This window comes from Diceros bicornis, chromosome 33 (assembly GCF_020826845.1).
Source record: "Diceros bicornis minor isolate mBicDic1 chromosome 33, mDicBic1.mat.cur, whole genome shotgun sequence".
Taxonomy (NCBI): Eukaryota; Metazoa; Chordata; class Mammalia; order Perissodactyla; family Rhinocerotidae; genus Diceros; species Diceros bicornis.
This window is the reverse complement of record NC_080772.1, coordinates 19,199,432-19,225,565: the sequence shown is the minus strand read 5'-3', so window position 1 is coordinate 19,225,565 and position 26,134 is coordinate 19,199,432. Positions and strand designations below refer to the sequence as shown.

The 26,134-nt window shown below is 41.8% G+C and overlaps 1 protein-coding gene across 4 annotated transcripts in view; it reads right to left on the bottom strand.

Moving 5' to 3' along the window:
- SGK3 (serum/glucocorticoid regulated kinase family member 3) overlaps positions 1-26,134 on the bottom strand; it is a 121,803-nt gene that overhangs the window by 54,151 nt on the left and 41,518 nt on the right. For 3 of the 4 annotated variants that reach the window (XM_058528808.1, XM_058528811.1, XM_058528812.1), the window contains exons 1-2: positions 18,282-18,357; positions 1,046-1,262 (exon numbers count right to left, since the gene is read on the bottom strand). In XM_058528808.1, the coding sequence (XP_058384791.1) occupies positions 1,046-1,123 (78 nt within the window). In that variant the 5' untranslated portion in view covers positions 1,124-1,262; positions 18,282-18,357. Of the gene's footprint in view, positions 1-1,045; positions 1,263-18,281; positions 18,358-26,134 lie in introns of those variants that run through there. The other variant, XM_058528810.1, reaches the window with a different exon arrangement.

Genomic DNA, 26,134 nt, shown 5'->3' with positions numbered 1-26,134 from the left:
TTAAATAGAATTAGGTTAAATGAATTTCTTCATACTATTCAGTGGGTAGGGGCTTACAAGGAAGATCAGATCAGTTAGAGACAAGATAAAAGACATTTTTTTCAGAGGGCAGGAGGGCAGGAAATCTCTGTCTATACTAACAGGACTACTGGAACTAAATACAATATCATATATTTCATTAGAGTAATTAGAAAAGTGACTATTCTCCAATAATAGTCACTGATACAGTGATTCAGCAAATATTCATTGTGCTTCCTCTGTATTATAAAGCCCTATTATAGATACTATGGTGATAAAAAGTATAATTATACATGGGCTTTGCTTTTAAGGTGAAAAAAAGATAAAATACTGGATTAAATATTTCTTAAATTGAGGTAGAAAATGATAAATGTCATAAGAAAGATACTGCAGAGGGGCTGGCCCAGTGGTGTAGTGGTTAAGTTCGCTGTGCTCCACTTCAGCAGCCTGGGATTCACAGGTTCAGACCACAAGTGCGGACCTACACCACTTGTCAAGCCATCCTGTGGCCACATCCCACATACGATATAGAGAAAGACTGGCACAGATGTTAGCTCAGGGCCAATCCTCCTCAAGCAAAAAGAGGAGGATTGGCAATAGATATTAGTTCAGGGCCAATCTCCCTCACCAAAAAAAAAAAAAAGACACTGCAGAAATTTTAAGACAGTGCTTCTTAACACGGGATCAATGAGTTCCAAAGTCCACTGACCCCAAAAATGCAAACAAAGTTATGCACATGCGTTGCAGATCCATGTACATGCACATTTTATGGTGAGAGGTTCTATCAGACAATATCATAAGCTTCTCCAAGGGGATAGGTAAACAGGCAAATATCTGCACTGAAAAGGAAACTGTATGCCGTTGCAGTACACAGGGAAGACAGTGGAGGATATACCATTTGAAAGATAAGTAAACCTGGGTATGTGGAGATGGGGGAGGACGTTCTAGGTTAAGGAAGAATAAAAGCAGATATGGAAATAGTCTCTATACACAATTTTTTCTCATACACTTTGCATTACATACTTACAGTAAACCTCTTCTTTTTCTCTCTGTGTTCATCAGAGCTGGGAATGCTTACACTTGGGCAGCTTTCCTTGTAGTCCATGGTATAATCTCTTTGGGTTTATTGCCTCAAAAGGACACCAAAAAATGAGTCCGAAGCAATAGTCAGCAGAGGACAAATACAATTAGCTAATCCAAAACATAAAACTTCTTGAGGTAATGTTCAAATTCCATCATGCAACCTTAACCAACAGGAAAAAAAAAAAACTCATTAGCAAAACAATTTTAAAATACCATGATTTGTCATTCCTTGTTCACAGGACCCATTTTACGTTTACTCTGACAGGAATTTACTTTGGATCCTAAGTCTCAGCCCAGGTTAAAGATTTAGCTTCTGTTATGTCCCTATCAATAGGTGAACCACAATCAAACATTTGCATTCCATCTACCTTCCTATGTACTAAGAAATTCGGGAGCTTATACAGCATGGCTCATGTGGACCATGGGCTAATTCTCACCTAAGAGGGCTCTAGTTTGATGGACTTAGAGCAGGGTTTTTCAAAGTATGTTTTTCAGACATCTTGCATCAGAATGAAGATGTGGAGCTTGCTTCAGATTAGGATCCTATATAGTAGGTAACTATTTACCTTTGTTTTACACATGAGGCAACTTGAAGCACAAAGAGGTTAAGTAATGTGCCCATCCAAGATTTGAACCCAGGTTGTCTGACTCCAGAGTCTCGACTCCTAACCACTATGCTATGCTGCATTTTAACAACTGTGGATAATTCTTATGCACTGGACCCCTGGTCAGAGATATTACAGTAGATCTTCATACAGAAAAAATGCAATTATGTTAATATTATCATTCCGCCCACGGACAGGGGCTCGAGATGTTACATTGATGTCACCTTCGCTACACACAGCACCCCATTTGGTGTCTCCATTGACACCAAATACCACCTTTTAAAGGGTCAGTTTGCCAGTTTCCCTCAATGATTTCAGAAAGTCCCTCTGACAGATTAAGAAATTATATTCAAGTAATGATTTCAAATATCTACCAGCAGGCATTGAATATTCATGTATAATGAGTTTTAACTGATTATAAGGTTGCTTCCTTTGAGATAATTCAAAACTAACTTTGTTGGATTTCGTGCTGGAAATGAGGTCAGGAAGGATTTATATGTAGCTGAATTAGTTGTTGGAAAACGAGGAAATGTAATGGTCCCCTCCTAAGCTCAGGGCCCAGCACTTGTCTGTAACTCAGAGCACCCTAAAACCCCACAGAAGCAGCTTCTTCAGTCCTCGTTTAGACCAGGGCAGCCACCTGACCAGAGCCTTGCCCTGCAGTCATAGCACCCTACTACTCAAGACTCAGAGCAGGTGGAACCCATAGCTCTTCTAAGGCAAATCAGCCTTGTCCAGGAGCCCCAGGACCCACCTCAGCCCATCCTCTGCATCCACAGCAGAAATGATGAGAGGGTGAAGGTTATGGTGCTACACTTTTCACACCTTTCTGTTGAGAATGTGGGATCCGGGGGTGTGGGGTCCTGTATTACGTACAAGCTTGAATGTCTGTTTGTACCTCACTGCATGGCCCAGAGCAGAACTACAGGAGAGCCTCAGGCCTTCCCTTTGGAAGGGACAATAAGATATGACATTAAGTGGCATCAGGAATAGAGGAGGGGGAAAGAGGTGGGGGGCAGGATAAGTTGTTTCATACAGGGTGCCCAGGGGACATCTAAGTATGCACCTACAGCAGGCAGTTAAGTGCAGAAGCCGGGCACCCAAATCTGGGCCAGAGATCCAAGTGCTGCAATTACGCTAGACAGTCTCCATTAGCCTTTCCAGATCCATTATCACTCTTCTCCACAGCCCAGAGGCTGACCTCTACCGATCTCACACTGAAGCAGCCTGCCTCCTGTCCTTGCCCTCTGGCTTCTGGCTGGGTTCAGCCAATGTGAGGAACTAACAGGAGATGGAAGGGTAGGAGGAGCGAGATGCTAAGGTATTTATTTCCCCTGCTTCCTTTCTAACAGGCAGTGCTTTCTCTACCTAAGGCCACAGTTCCTACCAGGTACTCCCTCTCCCACAGCTACAGCTGAAGGCCTGAGAGTAGTAATGACTTCCAAACACTGTTAGTAGAAGGGGTGCTTCCCCATGCCCTGCTGGTTCTCTTACCCCACCCATGACAGTTTAGTAAATAGTCCCTCTCTTAGATTCCCTTCAATTAAGTTTGAGTGTGTCATGTGACTGATGCAGTAACTGGTACCAAGAACAACCCCAGGAAACAGACCCTCAAAAATGGGGTACATGTTTGATGAATGCCCTGATAACCATCCTTTGGAGGGAGGGGATGGGAAACTGATAATCTGGCACACAGTGTTATCATGATCACTCAAATTTCCTTCCATGGTGTCACAGGATGGAGTAGAGGTGGTAGGCAAGAGGCTGGAAGTCCAAGTGGATGATGAAAATGATTTCAAAGATTCTGACATGAGCTGGGGCTGCTTCTGGTTGTATTTGAGAATGTGCACAAAGCAAATGACATATTTGTGAATGCCCAAATAGATGGGTGAAAAATCTATGGCCATTATAAAGGAGTCCTTTTTCTTTTATATCTGATAAGCTGATAGGAGTAGGCATCAAGCCCAGGGTTTGATAGTAAAGGGATGCAGAGCTGATTAAACACGCAACCCTGCAAAGTCTCTTATGCTAACAGAGGAGTACTGGCTGGAAAGAAGAATGATCCTGAATCATGGATGCAGGCACCTGGGCAGACACAAATGAAGCCAAGAATGTTGAACTCTAAGTTCAGGTGAACATCCCTGCTGAAAGCAGCAACCGGCACTCCTCTGAGGAGACCCAGCCTCCAAACTTCCTTTAAAGTCGTTTCACAAGGAGATGCCACTTCTCCTCATGACATACTCTCATCTCCCCTCATTTCCTCATAACAGGACTTAGATCCCAAAAGAGCCCAGAACGAAGTCCAAAGCCTACTCTGAGAGGAGACTGCCTTTATACGGAAAAATCTGCAGAATCTCGACAATTTTTACCAACGGGAGTCTGGAGAGCACATATGGGAATACATTCAAAGGATTTTAGACCAAGGAGGACTAAATATAAGATTTCTGTGACCCTTTACATGGCCAGTGTATCTCCATCAATCTTTCTCCAGATCTTCCCCAAGAGGAATCTGCAGCCATTCACAAAGGTGACTGTCCACTAAGGAAAGAGAAATGCATAATCCTTCCAAGGGTTACTGGACACTAGCTCTGAACTGATGCATATCCCTGGACACCCAAAACGTGGTTCACCAGTCAGAGCACCCATCTCATTCCAGAGAGGAAGTGAGAGATGAAGTCAACCCTGATATCTCATAGTGGGGCCAATGGGACCACAGGCCTGTTCTGTGGTTATTTCTCTAGTCCTAGAATTTTAGTAGAAATACATATACTTAGTAACTGGCCAAATCCCCACACTGGTTCCCTGACCTGTGTCATAAAAGCTATTATAGAAGAAAGGGCCATGAAGAGGTCCCGGGAACTCTCTCTCCCTGCTCTTCCCACTAAGAAAGTAACCCAAAAACTGTACTACATCCCTAGGAGAAGCTCAGAAATCAGTACCACTACCAAAAACTTGAAGGATCAAGGGGTGTTGATTCCTATTATATCCGCATTTAACTTGCCTGTTTACTTGGAGCAAAGCCAGAAAGATCTTGGAACATGACTATGGATTACTATAAATTTAATGAGATGGTGACGTCAATCGCAGCTGCGATTCCAGATGTGATGTTTTTTTGTTGGAGAAAATTAGCATAACCCCTGATATCTGGTAAACAACTACTGACCTGGTAAATGCTGTCTTTTCTATCATCATCAGTAAGGACGATGAGATGCAATTTGCCATGAAGTGGCAGAAACAGCAGTACACCTTCATTGTTTTACCTGAGGACTATGACTGCACTGTCATAATATAATCTGGAGGGACCCTGATCATCTCAGTATCCCACAGATCACCACACTGGTCCATCGCATTGATGGCATTATGCTAACTGGACCTGGTGAACAAGAAGTTCCAAGCATCCAGGATGCCTTTGTAAGGCACACATGCAAACCACAGGATGGAGGATAAAACCCCTTGAAGTTCAGGGATCCACTACATTGATAGTTTCTACAGTTCCAGAGGTCTGAGGCAGGATATCCCATCTAAAGTGAGAGAAATTACTATACCTTGCACCACGTCCACTAAGAAAGAGGCAAAACAACTGGTAAGCTTCATATCTGGGTATGCTGCTCTGACCTATTTACTAGATAACCCATGAGGCTGCCAGTGTTTACTGAGGCCTGATCCAAGAGAAGGTTCTGCAGCAATCAAGCTGCCCTAACTCTTGGGCCTATGCCTCAGCATGCCCAACAGTACTAGAAATGACATGGCAGACGGGGATAGGGTAATCAGCCTCTGACAAGCACCAAGAGAGTAAGAATTGTAGACTCCTCAGGGTACTGTCAACAGCTATCTTTCATTTGGTTCCTGGCTTGCTACTAAGCCCAGGTAGAGATTAGATACCTGCCCATTAGAAACCAAGAGACTGTGTAACAAGAATAGCCTATCATGAAGAGAGTATTACCTGATCCACTGAATTATAAAACTGGACTGTACAGAAGCATGCCACTGGTATGGTAAAAAGCAAGACTGGGCCTAAGCGGGTCTGGAAGGCAAAAATAAACTGCAGGAATAGGTGACTCCCCTGGTTCTTGCTCCTCCTTCCTCGTTAGCTCTCTCTCAACCCACACTCACGGGGAGGATCCTACAACTAGCTGATAGAGGAGGGAAAAGGCACGCCTGTTGATGAATGGACATGCATGGTGTGTTGGCACTGGCCAAAAGTGATAGAATACAGCCTTATTCAGGGATGGTCCTGAAAAAAGAGTGGTGAAGGGAAATCTTCCCAATGGGCAGAATTCTAAGCAGTACACATCGTGGTCCACCTGTGTGTTGGGAGAGATGCATGCCAAAGGCACATATCTATACTGACTCATGCATGGGCAGTGGTTAATGGACGGCTTGCTGGTCAAGGAATTGGAAAGAACAAGATTGGAAAATTAGTTTCAAGAAAAAGCAGGGGTGGGGGTTGGGGGGGCGGGGAGGGGCCGGCCCGGCCCAGTGGCATAAAGTTTAAGTTCACGCGTTTTGCTTTGGTGGCCTCGGGTTCACAGGTTTGGATCCCGGGCGCAGACCTATGCACCGCTTATCAAACCATGCTGTGGTAGGCATGCCACATATAAAGTAGAGGCCAGTGGGCATGGATGTTAGCCCAGCGCCAATCTTCCTCAGCAAAAATAGGAAGATTGGCAACAGAAGTTAGCTCGGGGCTAATCTTCCTCACATACACAAAAAAAGGTGGGGAGGCGGGGTCTGCAGAAGTATGTGGATGATCCTTTCAATACAACACAGAACGTGAAAATATTTGTGTCCCATATAAATGCCCACTAGATATCAACCATTGCAGAGAGGCTCTCAATAATCAGGTGGTCAAGATGACCTGTCCTATGGATATCACTCAGCCTCTTTGCCAATCACCCATTGCTTGCTCAATGGACCCATGACAAAGTGGCCAAGGCAGTAGGGTTGGAGGGTATATAGAGGCTCAACAACATGGCCTTCCTCTCACTGAGACTGATCCAGTTGTAGCCTATGTGAGTGCCCAACCTCAGCAGCAAAGACCAACACTGGGCTCCACAATTGCGTCATCCCACAGGGGGAATCAGACAGCCACCTGAGGCAGCATCTGTCCTCACAGAAGCCAGATTTGCCTTCCCTGCCTGAAATGCTTCTGCCAGAACCACCATTCTTGATTACAGCAAGCCTTATTCATTGTCACAGAATCTTATACAACATCACATCAGACCAAGGAACACATTTAGGGCAAAGAAGTGTGGCAACAGGCTCGTAACCACAGAATTCACTAGTCTTACCATGCTTCTCTTCACCTAGAAGCAGAAGCTTGACAGAACAGTGGAATAGCTACAGAAGGTTCAGCTCTGGTACCTGCTAGGAGACAACACCCTATTACACCAGGAGCTGGACTGTGAGATGTGGTATATGTGCCACACCAGCAGCTGACATACGTTGCTATCTCCTACACAGCCAGAATACATGGGCCAGGAACCAAGAAAGGCTCTTCTCAGCATTACCTCTAATAATCCCTTAAGGAATTTTTCATTCTCATTGCAACCCTGGGTTTGGTGGAGGAATGCTTCCACCCAGAACAGTCTAGTTCTGTTAAATTGGAAGCTAAGACTATCCACTAGCCATTTGTGGGCATTCAACCAGTAGTAAGAGAGTGGTCACTGTCCCAGTGAGGTGACTGATCTGGATTTCCAGGAAGAACCTGGAATGCTGCTATACAATGGGAAAAGGAGGATTATGGCTGAATTGAGGAGATTCACAAATAGCATTGGTCAATGGGAAACTGTGGAAACCCAACAGATGGGACTATTAAGGACTTGGACCCTGTGGGAGTGAAGGTGTGGGGCACCACACCAGGAACAACTTTGACCAGCTGAGGTGCTAGCAGAGGGCAAGGGGAACATAAAATAGGTATCAGAAGAAAAAAAGGTATGATTACCAACTTGAGCCAAAAGACTAGTTTCTGATGCAGAGACTATAGCAGTTTTGTTTTATTTTAGTTTTTCTCTGTTACTTTAGATGAAGAACACTGTTAGTGGTTCCAGGTCAGAGTGCGAATGAACTGGATGCAGTGACGGGGAGGACTTTGTTTCCCCTGAGTTAGGAACATGAGTTTTATACCCAAAGTATAAGAGTGAAAACTAAGGGGCAGAAAGGGGAGGACTGTGCTGGATATTCTCTATTTGTCTTTTCAAATCCATCTCCACCCTGCTCCACGCCCCACGATGCTGACCTCTACAGCCTGCACCCCACAGGCTCCCTTGCCCTCTAGCTGCTGGCTGATTTCATCCCGAGAGGCACTGGCAGGATATGGGATGGGAAGAGAGGGATCAGGGTATGTATTTCCTCACCCTGCTCCCTCCGGGGCAGGCTGCAGTTTGTTAGTCACTGCATCCTTCTCTCTAAGGCCAGAGCACCTGTCGGCAATCCTCTCTCCTCTGACTACCACTCTTACAGGGATAAAATGCCACAATTCTTGACCTCAAGTCCTTGCACAAGTTTAAATCACCTGAGCCCTAGTTTCCTATCTAGAAAATGGGGCTGCCAACACCTACTTCATATGGTTGTTTTAAGGATTCAAAGTAAGTGTAAAAGACCTAGCTCTGAATAGGTAGTCAATGAATTGGATCTAATACATAACAATTTATGAAACAATGTTTCAAATTAGTTTTTATTCCTTCATTCAACAAACACTTATTAAGCATTCATTACGCATTAAGAATAGAAAGTCAAAGATAAGAGAAAATCCTACCCGCAAGGAATGTATCTCATAGGGAAGAATGATAAGCAAGATAAAAATTTCAATAGTTGCCTAAGTATGATGTTAGATGTATGCGTGGTACACTGTGAGAGTACAGAGAAGGGACACAGACACAGACTGTCAAATATTCTCAGCCTAGCTAAAAATAAAGCCAGGCAAGTATGGGAGCAGAAGTCTGAAAGAGATCACACTTGTTTGCCTCAATTCTCTCTGGAAAAAGGAACTAGAATCATATGTTGGAAATGAAGATGTTGCTGTGAAGAAAAACGTAGAGAGATTAAGTCACCTGCCCAAGCTAGTACCCAGCTAATAGGCAACAGAGCTAGGATTCAAATCCCAACCTGTCCGACTCCGAAATCTAGATGTACTTGTTTGCTATACCACACTGTCTCTCCTTAAAGATTCTCCTTTCTTTCAAGCTAAAACAAACCAGCAACCTAACAATATTTAATATTTAGTGGCTAAGCTTATTACAAGCGAGACTGTGCTTGACGTGTGTTGACCTGGTTGCTCCTCACAACAGCCCCACTGAGAGGAAACAAAGAAGAAATGGAAGCATAAAAAGACTAAGTAAACGGTCCCAGGTGGTGGAGTCAGGATTTGAACCAGGGGAAGTCTGACTTCGGGTCCTTTACTCACGATACCACGCTGCCTCTACCACATACATATGCTCTAAAGAGTCCTCTGGGAAGCAATGAAGAAGGTTCATAAACTTATTTTTAAGCGGTTAGAGGTAAAATTATAAAAAAGAAAGCCTGCTATTACTGGAAATTTAATGTATATTTATTCTATAAAACTGAAGCAATTAAAATTCTGCAAACTCATCTTATGGCCAGGAAGGCAAATAAAACAGAATTGGAAGAGGACTGATATTAAGAACCCCCACAACTAAGAAAGAACAGAACAAAAAGCTAGGTTGTTCAGGTGGGAATAAAAGTTGGAACTTATGGGGAGGTTCACAGGTATGCAGGGCTTTTCAAAAGAGGAACAGGAAAAGAATCTGCCTTCACTCTGCAGGAGAGTCACAAAATAATCTCATAGATTGGTTCCCAGGGGCAGCTGGCTTGCCCAGGGGCAGGTCACTTGGCTCTAAGGAGACTAAGCTCAGTTATTAACCCAGAATGGAAGAACTAATCTTAACATCCAGCTAGTGAATCGACTCAGACAAGTCCAACAAGACAGAAAGAAGTGGGTCAGATGAGAACAGAATTTTCAGAGGCCAGCCAGATCTTAAGAGGGACAGTGATTTGCGAGGGTAATATAAGAGCTGGTAAACATATTTATAGCGGGTCTCATCAGGTGGACACGTGGCAATGTCTAGAGACATTTTTGGTTGTCACCACTTGGTGGGTTGCTAGTAGCTACATGTCAAGGGTGATGCTCAACATCCTACAATACCCAGGACAGCCACTACTACAGAAAACCATCTGGCCCAAAACGTCAATACTGTCAAGGCTGAGAAACTAACATTCATTGAGCACTAACGCCAGGCCCTGTTGCAAGTGCTCACATCTAACACATCACTTAATCCTCACAGCAATCCATGAAGTACGTATCATTATCCCTGTTTCACAGATGAAGAAACCTAGGCTACGAGGAGTACTTACTTCTACATGGTCACACAGCTTTGGGTGGTAGCACTGTGATGTGAACACAGCTCTGACCCGAGAGCCCAGGCTCGCACACACTGTTCCTCGATTTCTTATGGTACTGCTGCATGTGTCCCCTTCTTCTAAATCATCTTTTGAGACACAGAGTTGAAGAGAAGAGAGCACCAAGTGTCCATAAGCAATCGTGTTACAGAAAGAAAGCCCTGCAGACGAAAGCAGCTTTCTGATTCTGCCACCAGGAGGGGTCAGGTTTGGGCACCACCATGTCAGGAGTGGCCCATCTTCTTGAAACGTCACACCATCAACATCTGACCAAGAGCATGGTATAGACAAGGCTCTGAGTACTGGTGCCATCACAAGCACAATCAAGGGCTAAATCATGAAATGAAGAGGACACAAGAAAGGATGCTATCCCAGGATATGGTTTTTAAAAAAATGAGGGGGGCAGTTTGTCTTTTTTAGAAAAAGCATTCATAGATTTAAAATTTTTTACTTGGGGGCTATAAAAAGCAGAACTATGGATGGAATTCCAAGAGAGAAAATGGTCCAAATTCATGTTATGTTAAAATTTTGTTGATAAATATTGCTTAAAATAGTTAAGGTGTTTTTTTTTTTAAAGCATTTTTCTTCATCCTTGTGCCCATCTTTTTGTCCATTGTATTCAATTATTGTCCTGGATCTTGTCCATCTTTGTTTCAGACAGCCAAAAAAAATTTTTTACAAGAAGCCCAAAAGATTCTTCTGCTTTTACCTCTAAAATACAAGCAGAGAGGTTCTGAACTCCATTTCCTCCACACATCATAACTGTTTGGTACTGACTAGTGGACCCTACCTCAACTACAAGGTAGACACATTCACAAGCATCACTGTTCACTCTTTTAACTAATACGGCAGAGAGGGGGTCAGTGATTCACACTAAGGCTAAACGGAACTCAAGAACAAGCCTGTATCAAAAGGAAGGAATTAGGCCTGGAAGAGCTACAAGTTTTCTTCAGCAGACAGACAACACTGGCGCTGGGTGTTTGGGAACAGGGGTCCCAAAGAAGGGAGCTGACAGAGCCGGTCAAGGAAGAAACAAAAGAAAACCCACACACAGACACTGGGCAGGCACGGGAACTGCTTTGGGAAATGGCGACACTCCCAACGAATAAGAAAAGGAACCGGGAGTGAGGATGTGGCAGGAATTATTCCAAGAGGGAAACAAGCCAAGTGGGTGGGTTTCATTTTAAACTACTTTAAAAGCACCTTCCCAGGAAATTCTTATCCCAAACTAACTGGTTACCTTACTGAAAGTCTACTGTAATAATATATAATCTGTATCTGTTTATTTCTGCCTCTCAGAATACTAGCTCCGAAAATATCCAAAATGTTTCCATAGAAACAAAGCACATCTTTGTCACATCTATAAATTAAGTTCATTGCAGAACAGATTAAAAATCTTAACAGGATCTGCCAGTGGAAGATACATAGTAACCATCTCCCCATACACATCACAGGATGAATCAATTACAACTTTTCCTGTTTTCCTTCCTTACTAATATATCCTTCCTCTAATTCCCACCCAACCTCCCTCTATGATTTTTCCCTCATTTTTGTATCACAAAGCAGTCCTCGTTTTTCCTAGGTTTATCACGTCTCTTATTTGAGGCACCTTTTATTTATCCTGATTCTTGAAAAAGAAAAGTGATATAAGAATTAAAAAATATGTACAAAATATGCAATGTTGAACACAACACAGAAGAATAGTCTGCACCCAACTATTTCATAGGAGTGTCCAAGAACCTCAATGAAAGTTCCATGAGATGGTTGGTTCCCTGAAACCAGCTGCATTTTATTACAGACATTTGAGGAAGGGACGGAGTGAGGAGGTAGAAGTAACCACTGACAGTTCTTTGTTTTCCAGTACTTGAACCCAAAATGCCAGCATAAGAAGGAAGGCTTTAAATTTACTCCAAATGATAATGTGTCCCTCCGCTGGTTCCAGAACCGATACGGTAAGGATGATAACTGTAACAGCAATGCTCTGCTCTATCCTTCTAAGTTCCCAAGGTCATCATCTTGGGTTCCTGATCACCAGAATGCCTGCCCTATTTCTGGCTTCCCAAGCTTTTCCATTGGGAGGCGCGCTCCCAGTGTATCTTCCAGGCAGATGTGAACTCAGAACACTTCCAAGGACGATTCCTGGAGGACTGTGATCACTGGCAGCGTGATGGGGGGAAGCGTGATTATACGACACAAGAGAAAAGCAAAGGGAGAATTCACACAGAACTAGCAGCAGTAAAAATCCTGCAGGCCCAAGGAAGCCTAGGGTAAAGCTAGTTCTGACTGGGGAGGTTGGGAAAAGTCGGACTGAAGAGGCCTGGAATTAGGCCTGGAAGAGCTACAAACCAAAAAAACAACCACCACCACAACCCAAACAAACAAAAAACCCCACAAAGACAACAATCCCATCACATCTCACAGAATCTCTTGGGAGAGCCTTCAATCTGCTTCCATTCTAACCCCCTTCCAGTCCATTCTTTCCGCAGTAGCCACAGTGATTTTTTAAATCACTGTAAATCTGATAATTTCACTCATTTGCTTAAACTGTTTCCACAACTTCACACTGCCCTTAGAATGAAATCCAAACTCTGAATTACCGCTAACAACCTACAAGCACCCACACGGCCTGACCTTTTCTCCCTCTCCAGCTGCATCCCACCAGGGCCTCTTGCCCCTCTCCTCACTAGACTCCCGTCAAAACAGCCCCTCCCTAGTTCTCACACACACTGAGCCCTTTCCCATCTCCAGTCTCTTGTACCTGTGTCCCCTCTGCCTGGAATGCCTTCCCTGCAGCTCTTCATATTGAGACCTTTGTTCAAATGTCACTTCCTCCAAGCCTTCATGATCACCCTAACGAAAGTGCTCCTTCCCCAAATTAATCTTCTGTCACCATCCTGGCTTTTTCCATTTTAGCATTTATTACCATCTAGGATTGCATACTGCTTGTTTACTGAGAACCTCCCTGACTAGAGTGTAGAAACTGTAACTTATTCACTGCCATGCACTTAGTAGCCCCCAATACACATTTGTTTGTTTCATTTATTCATTCAACAAACAGGTGGAGAGACACACCTGGAAATTCCAATTTGCCGAAGTGTGCAAGGGAGCTCTTCAAAGCAACCACTGGCTCATCATTCCTTCATCTGTCTCCTGAATCATCAATTTCTCCCTCTTTACTATATCAATCCCATTATTATACAGGATATGTTATCTTAATAAAAACCCTCCCTAAAAATATAGATTTACTTAGTTAACAAATTCTTACATAGTGCTTAACCATGTGCTGGGGATATGTAATTAGTCTGTGCCCCAACTTTTATTATTTGCATGAATGATCCTATTTGATAACACCCTTAACTAAGGCTTTTTAAAAAAGGAGAACTTAGGGTAAATACAGATGCTTATACAGTGTGAAAAAGGAAACTTTACTCCAAAGCAAATATTTCCTTTCAAGATTCTTCTTCTGACAGTAACATTTTACTAGTTAGCACATTAGAAGAAATCTCCCAAAGGCCAAAACTTACAACCAATTACATATTTAAATTATAGTGCAATTTAAATGTAAATTACAGTACATTAGCTTTAAATCTTGACCTTACATTAGCAATGTTATTAGTAAAAATAATATGCAGAATTTTACCTTCAAGTTTTAACATTTCAAAAATTAAGACTTTAATATATATTTTCCCTACCAACTCTTTCTTATCAATAGAAACTGCAGCTTCATGCCAGGAATGGTAAAATAAATTGAGACTCTACCTACCTGTCTACAAAATGACAGGCCCTACCTGTAAGTACTCAAAGTCAAGAACAAAGAAAATAATTAAGCTAACACACAAGCCCCAGAATTGGAAAACCCCAGATGAGGTTTGGGAGGCAACAGGACAGAAGAAAAGATAAAATTAAATTGCAGAAATGTTTATACAAGTTCTGGACACAAGTTTTAATCTATTAGAAAAAGTCACAAGTAAAATAAAAAGTCACTCAATTGGAATATGTAGAAAGATATGTTTGTAATGAAATGAAGCAAAATATATTAAATCAAATGCTGATATCAAACAACAAAACTAGAAGCTTCAACAACAGACACATTCAAGTATCTTACATCTATCATCTTTCTCTGAAGAACTAAAAGCTTCTGGCATATATCTTCTCTATATATCCAGGAAAATAAATTAAGAAAGAAGTATGAACATTTTATTAGTTTAAACAACAAAGAGGAAGAAGGTAGACTACTTTCTGCAGACCAAAAAGAGGAAGAGAACATTCAGTCCTATCCAGCTCAGAAAACAAAGCAGGGAGACAGTGTTATTTGTGCCTAGAGATGCAAAAACAAAATAAAGCTTAGGAATAATACCCCACAAGACAACCCAAAGCTGCAGATGTTGCTCCATAAAGTCTGTCTTGTCTTTCCTGATTGAGTTTATTGTGTATTTTTTCTAAACTTCTGCCTGTCCATTTATGTAGTGTTGGGTATGTTGTTGCTCTCCCTATACCTTCTTCCTTCTATGATTCCAGATATCAGTATCTTCATTTGTATCTTTTCATTTAGTACTGAATTTCTCCCTGCCGTCTTCCTTAATTGTCCATATTGTAGAAATGATTGTTAAAGCACAATATATAATGATTTAAAGCCCTATTAAAAAGAACTTTAAGGGGCCAGCCTGGTGGCGCAAGCAGTTAAGTGGGTGCGCTCCGATGAGGTGGCCTGGGGTTCGCTGGTTCGGATCCTGTGCGCACACCGACGCACTGCTTGGCAAGCCATGCTGTGGCGGCGTCCCATATAAAGTGGAGGAAGATGGGCATGGATGTTAGCCTGGGGCCAGTCTTCCTCAGCAAAAAAAAGAGGAGGATTGGCAGATGTTAGCATAGGGCTGATCTCACAAAAAATAAAAAATAAAAAGAACTTTAAGTTCATCTGTATTTAAAAAACAAGTTAGTGGGTGTATGTCTTATTTTTCCTTAAGAAAGTAACCACAATTTGTGTATGCATGCTTCTTGTCTTCCAGGAGCTTATAGGTAGCAAAACAGAAAAGACAAATGCCCAAAGAATTACAACTCAAAGTAGACTGTGATAAATTCCCTAAGAAAGGTATGAAAAGTCACCAGAATTTGGAGGAAGGAAAAATCACTTCCAACTGAACTTATCTAGGTATTTGGGGCGGGGAGGGGTGACATATGAGGGAGGTTTTGAAGGCGGGGCACTAAAAACAGAAAGGGCAGCAAAAGTCCTTGGTACAAACAAGGAATAGCCATTAGTCCAGTTTTTCTGAATTCCTGCCCACTTATGGGAAAAGACTCACTCACTAATAAAAGAAAGAGAAACTGGGGCCGGCCTGGTGGCGCAAGCGGTTAAGTGCGCGCGCTCCGCTGCGGCGGCCCGGGGTTCGCTGGTTCGGATCCCGGGCGCGCACCGACGCACTGCTTGGTAAGCCATGCTGTGGCGGCGTCCCATATAAAGTGGAGGAAGATGGGCACCGATGTTAGCCCAGGGCCGTCTTCCTCAGCAAAAAAAAAAAAGGAGGAGGATTGGCGGATGTTAGCTCAGGGCTGATCTCCTCACCAAAAAAAAAAAAAAAAAAAAAAAAAAAAAAGAAAGAGAAACTGTCATGAAGCAACATTCATCTTGCAATTTTATAGGGTATTACCATTAAATCCTTATTTTAGTTTCATATTTACAAGTGTAAGTTGGAAATTACTTTTCTTATATACAGGAGATACAGGCTGGAAAAGTGGATCTGAGATCACGTTGCAGACAACTTGGAATGCCAGGCTTCTCGCTCTGGATTTCATTCTGCAGATGAGGATGCGAAGGCATCTGAAAAGGGAACTTGAAGGGCTGTAGGTGTAGAGGACGGAATGAAATGGAGGAAGGCTTCAAGAAATAGGGGCTTGGCAACAATAGGAATGGCAGGTTTGCAAAAACTTGACAGGAGAAATAAGACAGTAACTATTCGCCTGGAGTGCAAGGTAGAAGAAGGAATTAACATTGCCTCAAGGTTTTATTCCTGGGTAACTTGGAGAAATAACCAGAAATACGGGGAGAGGAGAGCAGGGCAAAATGATAATGAATTGGCTTAAGTAACTACTAGCGATAGCTGGAAACGTCTGCATCAGATCCATGCATTTGACACCTGGTGCCAAGCATTGTTTCCAGGCACTTAGGACATAGCAATGAACAGAACCAGGCAAGCACTCCTACCCTCACAGAACTTATCCTCTAGTGGCAGACAGCAGATAATGAACAGATAAATACATATTAGAGGAAGAGTGGGGTTGTATGGAATTTTAAATAGCATGGTCTGACTGAGATGGTAACATCTGAACAAATACCTAGAGGTGAGGAAGTGAACTATGCAAGGAGCAGAGAACAGTCAGCAACTAACACACCAATATCTCCAAACAATTTCACACTCCATGATGCTTTTGAAGTTAGCAGCAATTGCAACATATCTCTTCGGACCCAGTCTTATTTCCTTGAGCCAGCACTCAGCGTTCCACTTCCCGACTCAATCCTACCCCATCAAGAAAATTTCACCAATGACCAGTGATAACAAACTGCCTAGTAGCTCAATTTGTTTACACTGGCTGTTCAAGCTCCCCACATGGGAGACAAGGACTGCATTTTAAAACAACAAAACCAAAGCACTGCTAAAACATGTTTGTACAAAGCTTAAGAAGACAATCATCTTGTTCTCAAAGCAATCATTGATGTAGCAACTTTGAGACTTGTGATTTAAATCAAAGGTGCTGAAGAATGATTATGAATCATGCAATTAAGCTACCAAGCAGGATGTTGCTGAGAGAAAAACCACTCACAGCACCATAAAACTGTCAAAAATCAAAATAGTACTATTATCAAAACTAGAAGTAATAACATCCTTCAATCTTATAATTTGTTGCTCAGCAGAGCTGAATTCTAGTCTAAGCTCTGCCATTTACTGGTTCTGCTTCTTTGGGTCTCATCCTTATCTGTAAAGGGTAGCTGGTCTGATTTCTTTAGATTCAATTCTGAAATTCTATGTGGCAAGTTACGGTTCCTATGATGTTTAGTTCATTTATATATTTGGGTACTCTGGTTTACCTCATTTTGCAATAATAGTACAAATAAGCACCCACCTCAACCAGCACAACTTATAAGGTCTGTATAAAGCGATACGAACTTCTTTTCAACAAAGCTACCAGAGTTTGGTGCTTAAAATGAGGCTACACCCACTCTAAAGGTGCTGCCTTTTCTCATCCCGCTTTTAGAACCACCTTCAAGAGTCCGGGGTTTTGTATCATTCGAGAGTGGATGTGATTTGAAACAAAGTGGATGATTCCATCGGGTAGGTAATACCTCTAGTACCAGAGAAAAGTAATGAGACCTTTCCTGGTGGGACTGTCTTTGAAAACTATTCCAAGGGAATCCCCAAGCATTTCTACCAACAGCTCTGCAGAAAGGTTTTCCGGTGGTGACAACTTTGAGGATTAACGCCCACCTCAATGCCTAATGAAGAAAACAGCCAAAGTTATTGTGGACTATGTGCCAGGCACTAAGTATTAACTCATTTAATCCGCATAACAATCCTATAAGGGTGAAACTATCATTAGCCCCATTTTACATATGCAGAAACAAAGACATAGAGAAGTTAAGCAAATTGCCCAAGTTTTCACAATTAATAGGTAGATTCAAACCCAGGCATTCTGGCTTCAAAGCCTGCACGCTTAATGTCCACGATACACTGCCTATGTAAACCCTGGTATCCCCGTTTAAATAACAGTCACATTACTAGCCCAACTCTTCCTGCAAACTGAATAACACGAAGTCAAAATAAAGCCGCACCGCAAGTTCCCTATCAAGTTTCTCTTCCAGTCCTGAATCATGAACTAGAAATATATTTTAAAGAGTATAAATTAAAGAACCTGAGGTCTCTCGAGATTTGGAGAGGGCGTGTGTGGAGCAACGCAAATGTTTTCTGTCTGGGAGCTAAAGCCATGAACAAGCGCGGCAGAGCTGGAGCCCGACTCGGTGTCTCCCTCCTTCTGAGAGTTCGCTGCCCGCCCGCGCAGCAGCGGCACACGAGCCCGTCCGGCCAATCCACACCTGCCTCGGCCGTGCCCGCGGGGGTCCCTCCACCCGGCCCGCGCGGCGCCGGGACCCCTCCCCACACTTACCTTCGGGGACCCACGCCTGGCGCGTGGCGAGCGAGAAGCGCCCCCTCAGCTGCGCCACAGTCCGCAGAGCTCCGCGCACGCCTCCCGCCCCCAGCGGCGCTCCGCGCTCCGCGCCCCGGCCAGACCTCCGGGCCCCGCCCCCGAGACAAGCCCCGCCCCCGCCAATCAACGGCGCCCCCTCGGCCGCCGGCCCCGCCCAAAACGGTGGGGCGGGGCTTCTGCTCATTCAGCTCTACCCCAGCCCGGCACGCTAGGGGGCGGTGGACCCGAGAGGAGCTGTGAGCAGGGTGCCGCCCTGGAGGCCCTAAATAAATAAAGGGGGAAGGGCCTGGGCGGGGGGGCGGTGCCTGACCCTAATGGAGGAATGGCGGGACGCACGCAGAGGGAAGGGGGAAAAGAAGAGAGACAGCTGTAGGGGTAAGATGAGGAAAGAGGCTTGGGAAGGGAAAGCGAAGGCACTCTCCCCAGGCTCTAGCTAAGGTGTAGGACTGGGTGAGAGATCTCAAAACAACACAGTTCACTTATTCAGGGCATCGGCATAATCTCATTCTCCTCGGGCATAGTGGGAGTCACACACGAATTCAGGGTTCCATGCGTGAGAAGTCATAGGGAATAGGGTTTAAAGGGGCAAAGAAAGGAGGCAGTTCCTTTACTGACCTCCACCTTGCATCCTTGTTCTTCATTTTAAAAATTGTGGAAACAACTCCCAGTAAGGATCCTCACCCCAGGCTTAATTTAATGTTAATCATTCCCTCTCCCCTCAAACAGCTCAGACACTTTTCCAGAAGGCAGACCCATTACACCCAGGCCGATTTGGGCATAAATGCCCATAGTGTACTACTACAATGCGACTGCATGGATGGATAAAGGGAGAAAGGTCAGAAGACTCACAAGGAATTATTTTAACTATTAATTTATTTGATTTTGGAAGGTAAAAAACGATTTCAGGAATCGCGTAAATAACTAATTGAATTATGATGGGGAAACACAAGGCTGACTTTGCCAACAAGCAGGACTGATACACAGTAACCTTTGCTACAAGAATTTCAGAAAATAGTACCAAGAGGGAAGCCTAGCTGTGTGGCTTTAAGGGAAGTCACAATAGAAACCCTCAATATCCTTATTTGTAAAATGAAGAGATTACGCCAGCTGACTTCAAGATCTCTAAACGCCCTTCCGCACATGATTTCATCCTGCCAGATTCAACAATTAAAGGAGAAGGTCTACAGGGAAAGCGCTGTCCAGTCAGGAGCCACACTGAGAAATTGGGAATTTTTTTTTTTTTTGAGGAAGATTAGCCCTGAGCTAACATCTGTTGCCACTCCTCCTCTTTTTGCTGAGGAAGATTGGCCCTGGGCTAACATCCGTGCCGTCTTCCTCTACTTTATATGTGGGATACCTGCCATAGCATGGCTTGAAAAGCAGTGTGTAGGTCCATGCCAGGGATACGAACCTGTGAACTCTGGGCCACTTAAGTGAAGTGTGCAAACTTAACCACGGGCCGGCCCCAGAAACTGGGAATTTTTAGAAAAAGCCTCAGGGATTTCTGGCATCACTTCCTTCAAACTCTCCTTTCTGACGTTTCTATTTGCGATAATAATAACACTCTTGTCCTAGCTCAAAATCTTTGACTCTTCTTCCCTCTCAATCCTCACATTGAGTCACCAGGTCCTTGGCTTTCTTCATTACAGTCTCTTCAATGACCCTTCTCAGTTTCACTGCTATCTCTATATAAAGTACAAATTCAAACAACTCAGGATCTTCCATCTGACCCTCTCCTACTTTTTCCACCTAATCTCCAACTACTCTCTCTGTGCACATCTGTCTGCCAGCTGTCTCCTCAATGTACAGTATCCACAACATACAGCCAACATTCCTGCCACCGAACATTTATACCCACTACTTCCCAGCTCAGAACGCTTCTCAGTCCTAGCTACCTGTCCAGACTGCAATGGCTCAGCTCAGGGACCTTTCTCTGCAATAAAATGCTATAATACTTAGGTTCTGTACCACTCAACCTGGCACTTCGTAGGGCCACCTTGTTTTGTTTTCTCTGTTATTTATAATATTTATCTCCAAAATTAAATTGGAAGCTACTTACTGGATGTCCCCAGGCCCCAGCCAATTAATAAAGAAAAAGCTATTTTCAATATCTCTAAAAGCCTAGAAGAAATTATATATTCATCTACAATTTGCCTATTCAGGTTACCTATAACAGCAAGATTCTCTGTTTTTATCTGAAATTATATGACACTGAAGTAACACCAGTTACTTCACGCTAACCAAAGCTTTGATGGGCAGTTATATGTGACTGATTAAAAAAAAATGGGAAAATAAATTATCATTAAATAAGACTTGTTTTGAAGACTAAATCTTTGAGATTCAAGGAGGTACATAAAAATAAAAATTAGCCTACTCATTCTTTGTCATCTCATTGCCCAAACAAGTGATATACTCATAGTAAGAATGTATTAAAAGAATGTATTAAAAATACATTCATCAGTCTATGATTATTTTCAGCTTTCCTTAAGCCCGCTCTCTCCCTTGCTGTAATTAAAATACTGGTCTTTTCTTTTTCATGAAAATAAGATTATAGGAGTTTCCCCTTCTAATTTCAAATAAATTCTCAAGAATAAGATAAACAAGAATCACACAGCACTTTTTTTGTGTGTGTGAGGAGGATCGGCCCTGTGCTAACATCTGCCAATCCTCCTCTTTTTTTGCTGAGGAAGACTGGCCCTGGGCTAACATCCGTGCCCATCTTCCTCCACTTTACATGGGACGCTGCCACAGCATAGCTTGCCAAGTGGTGCATCAGTACGCGGCCAGGATCCGAACCGGTGAACCCTGGGCCGCCTCAGCAGAGCATGCGCACTTAGCCGCTTGCGCCACGGGGCTGGCCCCCACATAGCGCTTCTTAAAGTTAGACTAGAAAGGTTTTTAGTGTTCTAGAAATAAACCCTCAAATCACAGTAAATTGCCTATGTTAGGTGGCCCTATATATTATTAAGATCTTTAGAATTTTCCTTAACTGCAACCTTACCCAGATGACAAAGCAGAAGCAGAACCAAGTTTGCAGAATGAGTACAAGAGTGAAAACTGATTTGCAATCTATCAGTGGCCCCTTGTGTTTTGAAAATGTCACTGGCACATTTAAGGGTGGCCCCAGAGCTCTGAAGTCTGGCCCAAACAATCTAGAAATCGCTACTCACAGCAAACCTTTATAATATTCTGGAGATTTAAGAAGTATTAAATAGGCAGACTAAACAACAGTCACTTCATTTTACAGAGTGGTTGTACCAGAGGCTATTGGTTATAGACTCTTGGAACTTTTCTCTTCCTGTCCTCAAAATGTGAGGTGACTATATGAGTAGAGCCTTGGGGGACCTTCAGAATCCAGCCAAGATAAAGTAACAAGGACCGTATTTACCCTCCCACCTAAAACAATGACAACAACAAAAAGGAGCCAGACAAAATATATGACAACAGTTTTCAAGATAGTGAATATCAGGCAGTGAAGAAGAGTGATCCCTCAGAGATGGTAAATGAACAAGGTTTACCCCAGCTTATTACCTGTGGAGAACTTACAGGCCATGGCATAGGAAGGCGGAATTGCAGGAGGGCCCAGCAGATTCCGAGTTGAAGAGAGGGAGCTATGAGTCTAGGGAGAACAAGATGGCTAGAGTTCACAAGACAGAGTATGAGAGACAGGATAACCACAGAGAATCCCAGAGATCTACAGAGGGTCCTCCTGGAGAATTCAACAGTGCTGATTGGCACATGCATATGAGGAAACTACCCAAGGTCGAGGAAAGAACAAACCATCTGAAAGCAACAGAGGGAACAGTACTGGGCACTCACAGAGGTCCAGGAATAGTGGCTGTTCACACCAGCCCAACTAAAAAACCTCCCATTTCAATGAGGTAGAGTACTCAGAAGGGTCTTGCCTTAGTACTGGAGAGTAATCAGCCCTAGACTAAATACTGCTTGGTGCTGCCAAAAAATAAAAGATCCGAAAGGATCAAACTATTTTAAAGTAATTTAACTGCATCTCAAATTAAAATTAAAGCATATTTATTAGAATACAAAAATATATGGCACTCAACAAGATAAAATTCACACTATCTGCCAATCAAATATTACAAGGCATGCAAGGAAGCAGAAAAATATGACACATAATGAGGAGAAAAATCAATTACAAACTAACCCACAACTGACATAGATGTTAGAATTAGCAGACAAGGACATTAAAACAGTTATTATAATGTCTCTACTCAAAAAATTAAGTAGAGACAAGGAAAGTATAAAAAATTTCTAAATCCAACTTCAAGAGATGAAAACAACAATCTCTAAGGTGAAAAATTACACTGCATAGGATTAACAGAAAAGTAAATATTGCAGAAGAAAGGATTAGTGAACCTGAAGACACAATAAAAACTTTTCAAAATGAACTATATAGAGAAAAAGGAATTAAAAAGAAAAGAGAGGCCAGCCCGGTGGCATAGTGATTAAGTTTGCACGCTCCACTTCAGCAGCCCGGGGTTCACAGGTTTGGATCCTGGGCGCAGACCTATGCACCGCTTATCAAGCCATGCTGCAGCGGCGTCCCATATATAAAGTAGAGGAAGATTGGCACAGATGTTACCTCAGTGACAATCTTCCTCAAGCAAAAAGAGGATAATTGGCAACAGATGTTAGCGCAGGGCCAATCTTCCTCACCAAAAAAAAAAAATGAAAGAGAAGAGAATCAATGAGCTATGAGACAACCTTCAGCCTAATATACTTGTCACTGGAGTCCCTGAAGGAGAGGGTAAAGGTGGGGTTGGGAAAGAGGATCAGAAAAGACATTTGAAGAAATATGACTGATATTTTTCAAAATGTGATGAAAATTATAAGCCCACAGATCTGACAAGCTCAATGAACCCAAACACTGGGAACATGAAGAAACTAAACCAGGACATTTCATAATGAAATTACTGAAAACCAGCGATAGAGCAAAAATCGTAATAGCAGCCAGAGAAAAAAAGACATGCTATGTATGGAGAAACAAAAGTAAAGATGACAACAGATTTCTTGTCAGAAATAGTGCAAGAAAAAGACGGTGGAGCAACATCTTTGAAGTACTGAACAAAAAAACTGTAAACCTAAAATTCTGTACCCAGCAAAAATATCTTTCAAAACTGAAGGCAATATAAAGATTTTTTTCAGACATACAAAAGCTGAAAGAATTCATAACTAGAAGACTCACACTACAAGAATGTTAAAGAAAGTCCATCAGACAGAAGGAAAATGATTCCAGATTTCTAGAAGTATAGATGTACACTAGGAATGAAGAACACTGGAAATAGTAACAACAGAGGTAGATATATGTTGTTGCTTTTTTTATAATTTAAATATCTTTAAAAGATAATAACTGTTTAAACAACAATAGTAATAATTTATTGTGGGTTTCATAGGCTATGTATAAGTAAAATGTATGACAACAATAGCATAAAGGCTGGGAGGAGAGACATGGAAGTATACTATTGTAAGGTGTATCCTATAATTAAGTGTAAGCATCCTGTAAGTTATATGGTATAATTCAATTGAAGATAGACTGTAATAAATGAAAGATGTATAATGTAACCATTAAAATGAGGAAAAAGGATAACTAATAAGCCAACAAAGGAGAAAAAATAGAATCATAATGTTCAATCAAAAATAAGGCAGAAGAAGAGTACAAAAAAGCTCACAAAGAACAGATGAGACAAATAGAAAACAAATAACAAGATGACAGACATAAACCTAACTCATATCAATAATAAAATTAAACCTAATGGTGAAAACACCCAATTAAAATTTGTCATATTGGATAAACAAAGCAAGACCCAACTATATGTTGCCTACAAAAAAACTACACTTCAAATGTAGACAAATAGGTTAAAATTAAAAGGCTAGAAAAAGATATACCATGCTTACACTAGTCAAAAGAAAGCTGGAGCAGCTATATTAATATCATACAAAGTAGATTTCAGAGCAAATATTACCAGGAAAAGAGAAGTTCATTTCATAATTATGAAGGGGCCAATTCATCATGAGGACATAAAACTCCTAAACGTTTATGCACCTTATAACAGAGCTTCAAAATATATGAGCACAAACTGAAACAACTTTAAGGAAAAATAGACACATCCACAATTATAGTCAGCTGTTTCAAAATCTCACAGCACAAGTAGAGAGAAAATCAGCAAGGATATTGTCTTAGTCAATTTGGGCTGCTATAACAAAATACCAAAGACAGGGTAGCTTATAAACAACAGAAGTTTAATTCTCACAGTTCTGGAGACTGGAAGTCTGAGATCAGGGTGCCAGCACAGTTGAGTGAGGGGCCTCTTCCTGACTGATAGCCAGCATCTCCTCTGTGTCGTCACATGGTGGAAGGGACTAGAGAGTTCTGTGGGATCTCTTTTATAAGAGCACTAATCCCATTCATGAAGGCTCCACCATCATGACCTAATCACCTCCCAAAGGCCCCACATACTAATACAATCATCTTTGGAGGTTACAATTTCATCATATGAATTTGGGGGGGGGGCACAAACCACAGCAGATATGGAAGACCTAAATTCAACACTATTAACCATCTTAACCTAACTGGCATTATTAGATTACTCCAAGACAGAAGAATATACATTCTTTTCAAGTGCACACAAGACATTTACCAAGACAGACCATATACTAGGCCATAAAACAAGTTTCAACAAATTTATAAAGATTCAAGTCATACAAAGTATGTTCTGTAACTACAATGAAATTAAATTAGAAATCAATAACAGAAATACCTCTGGAAAATCTTCAAATATTTGGAATCAAAATATACAATTCTAAATAACCCATTGGTCAAAGAAGAAATCAAAAGGAAAATTAGAAAATATTCTGCACTGAATGAAAATGAAAACACAACATATCAAAATTAGTGTATGGCATTAAAGCAGTACTTAGGTGATAATACCCATATTATAAAAGAAGAAAGGTCTCAAATCAATGACCTTAGCTTCTACCTTATAAAACTCGAAAAAGAGCAAACTGAACCAAAATAATCCAAAGAAAGGAAGTAATATAGATCAGAGCACAAATCAATGAAAGAGAAAAAAGAAAAATCAATGAAACCAAAAGTTAATTTTTTGAAAAACTAAAACTGATAAGCCAAACTGATTAGCACAAAAAGAGAGAAGACACAAATTACCAATATCAAGAATGACAGATGTGATATTATTCAGATCCTACAGATATTAAACATATAATAAGGGAATATCATGAACAATTATATGCCAATAAATTCAACAACTTAGATGAAATGTACAAATTCCTTAAAGGACACAAACTACCAAAGCTCACTCAAGAAGAAACAGATAAATCAAATAGCTCAATATTTATTAGAGAAATTGAGTCTGTAGTTAAAAACAATTTCCCAAAGAAAATTCCAGTACCAGATGGCTTCATTGGTGAATTCTACCAAACATTTAAGGAGGAAATGATACCAAATGTATATAAATATTCCAGAAAATTGAAGAGGAGAGAATACTTCCCAAGTCATTCCATGAGGCCAGCATTACTCTAACAATAAAAACAAAGATACTACAAGAAAAGAAAACTCCAAACCAATATCCCTCATAAACAAAGATGTAAAAATTGTATAAAAAATTTTAGCAAGTTGCATCCAAAAATACATAAAAAGGATAGTACATTATGACCAAGTGTGGTTTATCCCAGGAATGCAAGGTTGGTTTAACATTTAAAAATTAATCAATATAATTCACAATATTAACACACTAAAACAGAAAAACCATACGATTATCTCAATCGACACATAA